The following is a 12,241-nucleotide window of genomic DNA, read 5'->3' as shown; positions in this document are numbered from 1 at the left end:
GTAGGAAACAAACAGAGTTTCATCCATACTGTCCATGCCAACACATTCCTGACATCTCACTAGGGGAGGGCTTTAATGCCATTTGTTTTAGCTGAAAATTAAAAGAGACCTAAACCTTACCAACCATTCACCTCTAACTCTTGAGCCTCAAGTACATTTTCTTAAAACAAACAGACCCACAACAGGTCAGAACTTTCCTCCATTGAAGTCACCATATCATTCTCATTCACCAGCTTTCCATACCCAACCATACACATCTGAAACTTGCTCACTGCAGGCAAAGCCTGTAGATTGTCTGCATGAAGGCCAGGGAGACTTGCAAGCATTATAAACCATGGCAACACTGTCACACAAGGAAACAGCTGTCTGTGTACTCTCATTCTCTCTCTATGGACAGGCTTTCAATACAGGCTCTCTCTGACCTGTCACTCACCATGCAGACCAGGCCCTCTTCCTATCTCTGTTGCTTGAGCGCTGGAATTCCAGGTGTGAACCACCACATTTGAATTAGTCAACTATTTGAATCAGATTACAAAATCTGTCCATCAATCAACCTAGGGTCAGGAATGTAACCAGATTAATGAAATATAATTTTGTTTTTCAAGATAGGGTTTCTCTGAGTAGCCCTGGCTGTCCTCAAACTCAGAGTTCCACTTGCCTCTCCCTGCCAAGTGGTGAGATTAAAGGCCTGCACCACCACACACCAGACTTTAAAAAAAAAAAAAAAAAAAAAAAAAAAAGGCAAGGACTCATGTATCTTTTCTTTCTTTTGGGATAGGGTCTCACTACTGTAACAATCAGGCTTGCCTCCAACTAATGGAGATTTGCCTGCTTCCATATCCTGAATAATGTAATTAAAGGTGTGTGTGCCACAATACCTGGCATAGACTCAGTAAAACTTAGTAAACTGGCTAAACTTTACATAGCTAAGGATGACCCTGAACTCCTGATTCTTTTGCTTTCCCCCTCCCAAATGCTGGGATCACAGGTCTGCACCACCACTCCTGGTACACACAGTGCTGAAGATTGAACTGCCTACCAACTGAGCATTCTACCCCAAATGCAGTATCTAAGAGTATGCTGCTCTTACAGACATATGCAGCCACATTTGTTCTTAAATGACAGTATCCATGGCTACAAAACCATACGTAATATGTTTTGGGATGAGGGCAACAGTCACAAAAAGAGGCTTTAAATGACATTCTTTTTGAAAGGCAAAGTGAACTCCTCTTATTGTTAATTTTGACTGCCAATGTGTAACACCTTAAGTTAAAAAAAGCAGTCAGCTGCTAGTTCTGAAGTATCTGGCCTGTCATGGATCCTGAGCAAGTCTGCTGCAGTAGGCTTTCTGTGGCTTTCCTAAATGATGCTCTGGAATCCAAGTGAAAATGAGAACATATTACAGGCTTGGCAAAGTGCTGGTTAAATTACATATGTATTTGCCCATAATACTCATTGGGTCAGGCTAAGGATTCAGAAACTGGGTTACATCAATAACTGTAAAGCTGGGGTTGGGGATTTAGCTCAGTGGTAGAGCGCTTGCCTAGCAAGCTCAAGGTCCTAGGTTCAGGCCCCAGCTCTGAAAAAAAGAAAAGAAAAAAAAAAAAAACTGTAAAACTTCTTTCTGTAGAGAAAGTTGGAGAATATTCACTAATAACGGCCAAAGTGTTGTTTATCCATCTCCACTTTTTTCACTCTGTTCTGTGGGAACAATTGTGAAGACAGGTCAAGAACAAATATGGCAGCCCTGGGACACATTTTGAGACAGCACACCAGAGCAGACATGATACCTATGGCTGAGGCAAACAACACAGAGGGATAGACAGTAGGCTCTGGCACACAGTGCCAACCTTATCTATCAGTGGAAAGAGGTTTTCTGGTGGCCAGCTCAACTACAGTTTGCAATCTGACATAAGAGCCATGAATCCAACCCACAGGGAAGAAACATGAAATAAGGTATTGACCTCTAAATGTTGGCCAGAATGTCCCTAGGGACCCACCACAGCTCTTCACCGTTATTTACTGAGTCCTAAGGACAGAGGTGATGGCAGTAGGGCTGCAGTACTAACTGGTGGCCTAGTTCAGAGACCACACCAGTGTCAGGGATAAAGCTTAAAGATGGTTCTCAAGACACACACTGTCTGTCCTCCAGAACTGGGTTAGAAGCTCTGCAGGCCGTAATCCCTTCACTCCTTTTGGGCACGGTCATGCCTGCCTCCTCCTACCAACCTCTGACTGCCAGAAAAAGCAAAGGTGAGGACTTCTATGGAAGAATGCCAGTAAGTCAGCCTCCATCGTTTTGACTTCTGTAAGAAGGAAGAACACACAAACCCTACTCACTTCTAGATGGACTCTGAGAGACTACTTTGAATCCTCCTAACACAGTGACCTTTGAAACGTTCAAATGAACCGACAATACAAACAGGATTTAGATAAGATAAAAGCAAGAAATGTTAATCTCAAAAAACTGACCAAATGACCTGGATAATCAGAAGTACAGTCAATAAAATACCAGCACCAGAGCACAGAAGGATTACCTCTAGAAAGCAAAACACACCTGAATCCCTTCAGCCATCAGAACAAAATGTGTTCTGTAGTGGTCACATAGCGAAGCCCAGCCTGCTTAATGACTTGATGTCTTTTAGCCGGAACTTCAGTAACACCTCTAATCCTGGAAGAACAGCAGTGTAGGCTGGCAGGAAACTGGTGTTCTCTAGTTAACGTTAAGTGATGCTGCCACCTTACAGTCATTTTTAGGGGCAGAATGACTGCCTGACAGTGGGCGAAGAGGTAGTAAAATGCTCAGCTGGGTAACTTTTTTATTTTATTTTAGTTCATATGTTTGGATGTTTTGTCTTCATGTATGTCGGTATATCACTTGTGTGCCTGATACTACTCTTGGAGGCCAGAAAGTGGTGTCAGATTCCTTAGAACTGGAATTATAAAAGGTTGTGAGCTGCACTGGGAATCAAACTCAGGTCCTCTGGAAGAGGAGCCAGCACTCAATCACTGACAATCTCTCCAGTCCCCTGGCTGGATAACTCTTTAACATTTTTTAAAAAATTGTAATTAATAAATAAATTAATTAATGGTAGGGAGCTTGGTCTGGAATTCACTATGTAGATTAGGCTAGTTTCAAATGCCTGCCTCTGTCTCTCAAATGCTGCAATTAAAGGTGTGTACATCATAACTGGCCTTAAGCTAAAAAGAAAGAAAAAAAGACATTATGTAGCCCTGGCTTTTCTAGAACTTGGTACATAGACCATAGACTAGGTTGTCCTTGAACTCAAGAGATCTGCCTGCCTCTACATTCCAAGTGCTGGGATTAAAGGTATGTGTTGCCACACTAATTTTAATTTTTAGAAGCATGGGTCTCGGGTAGTTCAGGTTAGCTTCAAACTCTGCATGTAACCGAGAATGACCGTAAACCTTTGGTCCTTTTATTTTGACCTCCCAAGTTCTAGGATTACGATTATATGTGTTTATATCACAACTGATATAATGATGGGAATCGAAACTAGCACTGTACAATGACAAGTGAACTCAACCAACCGAGTCACATCCCTACCTCTTGTAATGGTAATGGGTTTTCAGACCTTTTTAGGGGTGTGCTAGGATGAACGCACATCCTACATGCTAGCCATGTGCCTTACCAATAAGCTGAAGACTCACTCACACGGTAGTTTTTGTTTCTGTACTTGTGATGAGCTATAACCTGTGATTTGCCTCACAACCTTTTCCCAGGACCCAGAAGAGGCTGTATCCATTTACCACTTTGCCATGGACTGGGAAGTCAAAAAAAAAAAAAAAAATCAAGCTTATTCGGTCTGTGCTTAAAGTATGAAGCTTTGCTTTTATGTACAGTAGAGTTAGTTACACATTGTTTGTGATAGTAAATGATGGAAAAAAAAACTAACTGGCAATTTTCGAGGCTGGCTACCCATTCAGATATTCCATTAAATGTAAAAAGCACTATGTATAGTAAGCTACGAGCTACACAAAGGGACACACAACCCCTTGATCCTGCACAATACTTCTAGGGTGGTGCACCGTGAGCTGTGTGTGTAGGCACACGCCTTTCCTCCGAGCAACTGAGGCAATGGAAGCATATCTTGAGTTCCAGGCCAGTTAGGACTACATAGTGAGGCCCTGTCTCAAGCCCTACTCAAACCACATAAACTAAACCCTACAACAAACCAAACCAAACAGACAAACAAGAAACTAGTTAGCCAAGTGGTGGTGGTGGCAGCCACACCTTTAATCCCAGCACTCAGAGGCAGAGGCAGGTGGATCTCTGTGAGTTCCAGGACAGCCAAAGCTACACAGAGAAACCATCTCAATAAGCCAATGCCACCTTTCCCCACCAAAAGAAATTAGTTTACCTGAATGGTTAAAAGACAAGAACAAAAACATGGAATTGCTTTATTCTTTTCAAAGTCATTAAAAAAATTAGCATCTCTACTTCCATCCTGAGTCCAAAAAACCAATATCCAAGGCCTTTATGTAAACTTTCTGTAAACCACTCTCCAAAGCCTTATGTAAACTTTACCACTCCAGCTTCGGAGAAGGTGCTGCCCCAGACCTTCTGGCTTAGAGGCCTGAGGTAGTGGGAAACTCAGGCTGGCTACTGCTGTGAACACATCTGACATGGCCCACAACATGCTCCTTGGTGTCTTGTCATATTTCACCCAAACTCTTCAAATGCAACATAGACCTGCCACTAAGCCATTCTCAGATTACTTCACTTAAATAAAAATTTCCATATTTTGAAGCTGTTTTCTCCTTAAGTGAAAAACCGTATGACAACCCCATACATGTGTCTCATCCACTGCTTAGATATAAGGACCTGGGTTGGAGCTTTGAAATGGAAGCACCCAACAATAGGGCTACATGGGCATGGCCTATAAAAAGGTATCACAGAAGACCCATGTCAGATTACATGGGTCCCCTTTTCCATCTGGATGTGTGAGTAGTGCTTAGAAAACCATTTTTATAGTTGTCTTAAAACAAAACAAAAATCACTGAAAGTGGCTGAAGATGAAGGTTCAATTTTAAGCTATTCAGAAATGAAGGCACTGGGAAACAGACACACACATACAAAGGCAATATGGAAATGTCTAGTTCACTTCAAGCTAAGTTTACCTTTAGACATCAACAAAGCCAAGCATGGCTATGCACTCCTGTAATAGCACTAGAGAAGTGGAGGGAAAAGGAATAGGAGTTCTAATCCAGTGAGAACCTGTTTCAAAACCACAACAAGTATAACAAAATACAATACCACCATCATCACCGCCACCACCACCACCACCAAAAGAAAACAGCAAAAGACTTGCAATTAAGATAGATTTAGAGGGGGCTGGAGAGATGGCTCAGCGGTTAAGAGCACTGATTGCTCTTCCAGAGGTCCTGAGTTCAATTCCCAGCAACCACATGGTGGCTCACAACCATCTGTAATGGGGTTGGGTGTGTCTGAAGACAGCTACAGTGTGCTTATATACATTAAGTAAATAAATAAATCTTTAAAAAAAAAGATTTAGAAAAAAAAGATAGATTTAGAAAACTTTGTTTCTAGAACTTGGTGTGTCCTGGTTAGTTTTTATTGTCAACCTGATACAACCAAGCATGTCTTAGATCCTTTTCCTGAGGAGAATCCAGACTAGATTGGCTTATAACCATGTCCATGGAGAAATGTCTTGATTGTTCATATGGGAGCACAGCCCACTGTGGGCAGGGCCACCACTGGGAAGTTGGTCTTGGATTGTATAAGGAAACTGGCTGAACATAAGCACAAGCCAGTAAGCAACACTCCTCCATGGTTCCTGTCTGACTTTCCTCAAAGACCTGGAGGCAGTAGATTGAAAGAACCCTTATCCTGAAATCGCTTTTGGTTGTGGTGTTGATCACAGCAATGGAAAACTAACTAGGATACTTGGTAACATCCTCAAGTACTAGATGAGGCTTTTGAGTTGTGCTGCTTGTATCAAGCAATAGTTCCCACTCCTCTGTGGCCAGTTTCTATAATTCTACTGCATGACACCCGCTCATTGTGGTGCTGTCATCAGCCATGGAGGGAGTCACTATTTGGACGTGAGCTGCTCCCGTTACTGGGAAGGAGAATCTGATCTATGCTCTTCAGGACAGCTATCATGCAGCCCTGTCACAGGGACCTCACCACTCACTTAGCTTAACTCTACAACTAGTATTAAATGGTATCAGATGTAGAAAAAGTGAACTAGTCAATACCACCAGGTAAAAAGGTAAAGGCATACTTACAGAGTTCCAACCCAGTATGTTCTTAATCATCAACCACATATTTTTCTAGGAGAGTCACCTTTAGTACAGATTCAAGACACCTTGTACCAGCCAGGCCTAACCACTCTTGACCTCTGAGCATGACTCCAGCTTCAAATACAGTGTTTTTGAACTGGTGGCTCTTAGTGCATGCAAACTAAATGAATACTTTCTCATTTTGCTATTTCCAGCTAACAATCTAACCAAAACATTTCAACTGTGTAAGTGTATGTGTGGGCGACACAAAGACCAAGGGCTAGTGTAGAAGTTAGTGTTGAGGAAGGCAGCTCTCTTCTCCCACAGTGTGAGTTCTGAGGACTGAGCTTAGAGTAAGAGAGATGGCAAGGAAGCACCTGCATCTCTGTGATCGAGTTTTTCCCTTTTCTTTGTTAAATAGGCACTATTTGAACCTATTTATAGGTTAACTGTGAGCTACTTACCATGGATGCTGGGTACCAACTACAGTATTCCAGGAGAGCAGCAACTGCTACAAACCATGGAGCTCTCTAATGTCTGATCAAAAATTTAAACTCTGAGCCTCATCTCCTTAGTGAGCAGCAACCAAGGGACAGACTTGTCCAAGGTGGACTCCCTCTCATCGGTTCTTCATGTTTAACTGTGGTCATAGTAGAGTTAACAAAGCCACGCAGAAGTTATTTTTCACCACTGGATTTTTTTTTTTTTTTTTTTTTTTCTTTTTTCTTTTTTTCGAGCTGGGTACCAAACCCAGGGCCTTGCGCTTCCTAGGTAGCGCTCTACCACTGAGCTAAATCCCCAGCCCTCACCACTGGATTTTAAAATAAGTGTGGAAAGTTGTGTCTTGGAGAGCAGACTACATCACATTAAGTCCTGTCCTCAAGACAGAGGCCTGATGAGACAGGTTTGGCCCCCTATTCCTAACTGTGACATGCCAACATAATTTGTTAGATGTTTTGGTAAGAAAGGAAAGGAAAAGCTAGATGTCTAAAACTTTAGGATCATCATCATACTTAAATATTTTCTTTTCTTTTTTTTTTTTTTTTCTTTTTTTCGGAGCTGGGGACCGAACCCAGGGCCTTGCGCTTGCTAGGCAAGTGCTCTACCGCTGAGCTAAATCCCCAACCCAAATATTTTCTTTTTTATTTATGTACATGTGTGTGTGTGTGTGCCATGGGAGGTAATGTGTAGTACCTGCATACAGGCATCCTTGAAAGCCAGAGGGTTACCTGATTGAGTGCTGGGAACCAAATCAGGTCCTCTGCAAAAGCAAGCAGTAAGTGTTCCTAACGGCTGAACCATCTATCCAGAATCATCATATATTAATATCTTACACAAGAGGCTATACAGTGTCCTCTGTAATAAAGGTCCTTGCTAATATAGAAAACAATCACATATATATTTTTCCATCAATTCATGTGTCAATCTCCACCCCCCACTCTGACAGGGTTTCTCTGTGTAGCCTTTGCTGTCCTGGAACTTGCTATATAGACCAGGCTGGCCTAAAACTCATAGGCATCTGCCTGCCTCTGCCTCCCCTTGCTAGGATTAAAGGTATGTGGCATCACCGCCTGGCACATATCAATTTTGAAACCAAGCATATCTGACTCAATCTTACGTGTCTTAGGAATTTAAGAACACCGTGGGTTGGGCTCCATTCCCTGGGCCAGGGTCCAATCATTGATGAAGTCTTCAACACAGGATGAGCCAGGGTCACACTTACCCTCATCCTTAATGTCGGTCCTGAAGGACCCATCGCAGCCACAGATATATTTGCCTTTTAGAAAACAGTTCTTATCTCTAAAAAAAATTCAGCCATCATTTGTCTATACCTCACATAGGAGTCATTGTGCTGCTCTTGAACAGTTACACAACATTCAATCTAAGTGAGGTGCCTCTTGCAGAACTCTTGAAAGCTACCAGCTAGTTCCTAACTCCTGACCGTGCTTTTTCAGGCTTTGCTTTCCTTCGAAACAGTAATGATGAGCCCTACTCTTCTGTCTAACACGTCCCTTCTCTGGATCTTAACTTGCTCTATCTGGTCTTCTGGGAAACATAGCTAAACTGCACAGTGTATTCTAGTACAAAGGTAGAAAATGTATCTTTCATGTCAGTAATGCTGCTTTTCCTCACAAAGCGTTCCTACAAGAGGACAGCAGCTAAGGAAAGTGAAACGGCCCGCTCAGATCAGAGCAGGTAGGACCAGTTATCTGACATGTGCCAGGCAGATAGCACATCCAAAGCTATTTCTCCAAGTACTGTGCTGCCACCAGCTAAGCTGGAGATCTCACTGCTAAAGATTGTGCACTGACCATAAATGAACCCGCCTTAACTGAACACCCAGAAAGCAGTCCTCTAAAGCAGTGCTGCAAGTTCTTATCATTTGTTCAGTGCTCACCTAAAACAGCCAGCCAACCAACCAACCAACCAACCAACCAAACAAACAAACAAAACAAACATTTGAGTCCCACAGTGGGTCTCATCTGGAAAGTAGTGGGCATTGAACCCAGGGCCTGATGAATCTAAACATTTACTATACCACTAAGCGTCACCATGAACCCTTTTAAAATGTTTTTACGTGGAACTCCATCAAAGGGCCTAAGACACTTAGCGTCATTTCTAGCTACCAGCTGCCCTATAGCCACCTGCTGCACACTCACGAGCGCTTATTTGCCAGAAACCACAGCCATCTTCACTACCAGCAGCAGGTAGTTATGCATGTGTTCAGCATATGCCCTTTATCACTAGGTGCTGGGTTTATGCAACTCCAACTTTCCATGTCTTAGTTCTAGTATTTTGTGTAGAGGGAAACCACTTTAACCTTCTATAATTTTAGCATTAAAAAAAAAAAAATCAAATAATGGCTTTCAGACCTCAAATAAAATGAATGAGTTCCTATAGTTCTTTCAGACATGTCCTCATTTATCCATCCTTATGATATGGTCACTAACACAGCCCGTTACTCCCTACTATGCTAGGCAAGGAACCTCTTTTTTTTTCCCCATGGCACCAAGACTAACAGGATCCACATTACCATTTTGTTCTCAATCATTCAAACTCTATCCATGTTTTGGAACTGGATTTCTATCTTGTCTTCTAGCTTTCCTAGCACTGCTGCTCTCCACTGACCTGACTCTCTTCTGCACACAATCCCAGCTGAACTATTAAACCTTGTTCCCTTACTGAGATCCCAAAAGTGAGGACTATAACAATATTCACTGTCCTAGGAATCCCTTCAGCATCTAGCACTGTGGAATGCTGACTCATATGCAATATAATCAACAGTTTTCTTTAAGTAGTCTATGGCAAGAACACTTTCCCTCCTTTTCTTTCCTTTCCTTTTTCCTTTCCTTTCCTTTTTCCTTTTTCCTTTCCTTTCCTTTCCTTTGGTGAGTGGTGGTAATGGGGATTAAACCCGAGGCTTTATACATGCTAGACAAGTGCTTGACCACTGAGTTATAGTCCAGTCTCAATTCATGACACCGAACAGCATTCCCTCTTCACAACTCTGCTCAAAACTCAGGGCAGTCTTCCTTGAAATACTGCCACCACAAAGCTGGTAAGCTGGCCTATGAAAAGGAAATAGGGGCAGGGTATATCTGTATTGTGAAGGTCAACATACTATGTAAACTGAAAACCTGAGGAGCACTCTGACACAAACTACTGAATGTGTGAAGCAATTTATAAGGGACTATTTAGAAGAAAAAAAAAATCACTTTCTTAAAACAGTAGTAGTATAGAAACAACTGCTTAAAGAAACCAAGTTACCTAGCCAGAATCAGGCAGCCGTCCTGTGTTAAGGAGAAAGCTAAACAAACCACTGTAAATCCAACTCAGTACACATTCTTTCTTCAGTGTAACTGTACAGACGGCTGTCTGTAGTCAACCCTCACAGTAATGGTCCTAGATTCTTCCAGTTCAGCACACACTGGGAAATAAAGCTTTGTAATTGCAATGACACAGTAACTTACACTGTTTTACAAATGAGAACAGGATTAAACAAGTACTTTTATCAAACAACACCTTACCTTTCAATGTAACTCAGACTACACTACATGGTCATTAAAATAAAACCAACTGGGCACGTAATTCAGGGGTCAATGGCTTGCCTGAAATGGTCAAGGCTCTCAGTTCTGTCCCCAAGGCTACAGAACACTTTTAAAAATTGATGAGTGAGAGAGAGTGAGTGAGTGAGTGAGAGAGAGAGAGAGAGAGAGAGAGAGAGAGAAACAGGAACTGTTGATAAAGCAAAGATACAAGAAACTAACTTCAGTGTGCTTATGCTATATACGAAGTTATCAACTCTGGTTCTTACCTGAAGGAACGAAACTACCATTGGCATCAGAATAATTTTTGCTAGATAAGAACACCACCTTTTATTTAAGCATAAAGCTAGAATGAGGTACCATTTTTCACACTCTGTAGTAAGCCTGAACTAAGGAGCCTTAGAACACCCACAAAGCAGCTTAGACTCGGGGGGAAAACCCAAAAGCAACATGGAGCTCCCAGGGACTACTACTCACTGATCTTCTGTTCCAAAAAACTTCACGAAGAAGCATTTCTTTCCGCGTGGTTTCTTTAAGTCCTTGGGTGGATTAACAATCTGAAGGAGAGAAAGAGAAAAGGTGTGACAATACAGTAGTTCAATGGGAAAGTTAACTCCCCATAGCTCTAATGAGGCTGAAAAGCCAAAGATCTGAGAAGGGACAATGTCCAAAGACAAACTAAGGCTCTATACTTGTCCCATACATGGGACTCTGCTGTTGTGATATGAAGAAATGTGCAAATATTCTTTAATTTCTCCATAGCCAACAGATAGTGGCTCATGGTGTAGAAACAGTTAACTAACAGGAATATCACCCCTCCTTCTATGTGATGTGAACAATGAACAAACAAAAAACATTCTTTAAAATACTTTTGTGGTGGGTAGCACGAGTTAAGACAGGAAATAGTGAAATTAAAGGACCACCGAGGCACAGGAAGCATTATGTTGCAAAGATTCTTCAGACATTTCCTGGATTCCTAGCAAGACTAAAAAAACCAGAACATTTGGAACGCTATGATGGACCACCTCTTGAAAAATCTGGAATGCCATCTTCTGCAGAGATGTACTGGAGCAGCACATATGGTAACAGGGGAAGAAGATTTAAACTTAGTCGGGACAAAAATACTTCAGCTTTTCACTAACCTACATTTAGACTTCCCTCTTCCTGGAGAATCTGTTTCTTTCTTAGATTTTTAGCATGCTACATTTTGATCACAATTGATTCCCAAGATAAAAAACAACAAAGTTCACAAGCCATGTGACTGAAATGATTACTTCATATTAAGCACTCTGGTTATAACGTTCAAAACTGAGTGATAATTAGAGGCAAAACACTAAGTTTTATCTGAACAAGCCCATTTTAAGTCAGTGTTAGAGAATGAAGGAAATTCAACACATTATTTCACTCCCTTAACTTCACCTTCAGCTGTCTTCTTTTAATAGTGGCAACGCACTTACCTTTCCCGGCCAGGGAGGATACCGGCCCAGTTTCCCCCTAGAGAAAATAAAACAAACAGTCAGAACTTGCCCTGGAAAAGCCAGTCCATCTTCTTCAGCCCACTCAACAAGCAATTTCTGCTCCTAACTCTAGGCTGGCACTTGCAAAGGCCAGAACAAAAGCAGGCAAACCAGAGTTCTTAATGAGCCTTCCACAGCTGGGCTCAGGGCCCTCACACATGAGTACAGAACTGTATTTATATGTGCCTGAGATCTGTGCTCTCTTCCCCTAAGAAGGACTATATAATAACAAAACCTTAAGAGTCACCGGTCTGGTACTTCCCAGTGAGTGTTGGAAACTTCTCTCTGTAAACAGACTTTCCCTAAGACTGGTTTAATGCACCCGAAGATCGGCTTTCCTTTGACTAATAATCATGGAAACCTTCCTCTAGGTCGGGAAACTACGCAGTTCCAAGGAGACAATGGTCCTTC

The 12,241-nt window shown here is 42.0% G+C and overlaps 1 protein-coding gene across 4 annotated transcripts in view; it reads right to left on the bottom strand.

Annotated features, from left to right (window-relative positions):
* Positions 1-12,241, bottom strand: part of Glyr1 (glyoxylate reductase 1 homolog) — a 35,641-nt gene that overhangs the window by 22,738 nt on the left and 662 nt on the right. For all 4 annotated transcript variants that reach the window (XM_032912555.1, XM_032912554.1, XM_032912552.1 and 1 more), the window contains exons 2-3: positions 11,771-11,807; positions 10,791-10,870 (exon numbers count right to left, since the gene is read on the bottom strand). In XM_032912555.1, the coding sequence (XP_032768446.1) occupies positions 10,791-10,870; positions 11,771-11,807 (117 nt within the window). The remainder of the gene's footprint in view (positions 1-10,790; positions 10,871-11,770; positions 11,808-12,241) is intronic.

This window comes from Rattus rattus, chromosome 9 (genome assembly GCF_011064425.1).
Source record: "Rattus rattus isolate New Zealand chromosome 9, Rrattus_CSIRO_v1, whole genome shotgun sequence".
In the NCBI taxonomy this organism is placed as follows: Eukaryota; Metazoa; Chordata; class Mammalia; order Rodentia; family Muridae; genus Rattus; species Rattus rattus.
This window is presented reverse-complemented; position numbering and strand designations above follow the sequence as displayed.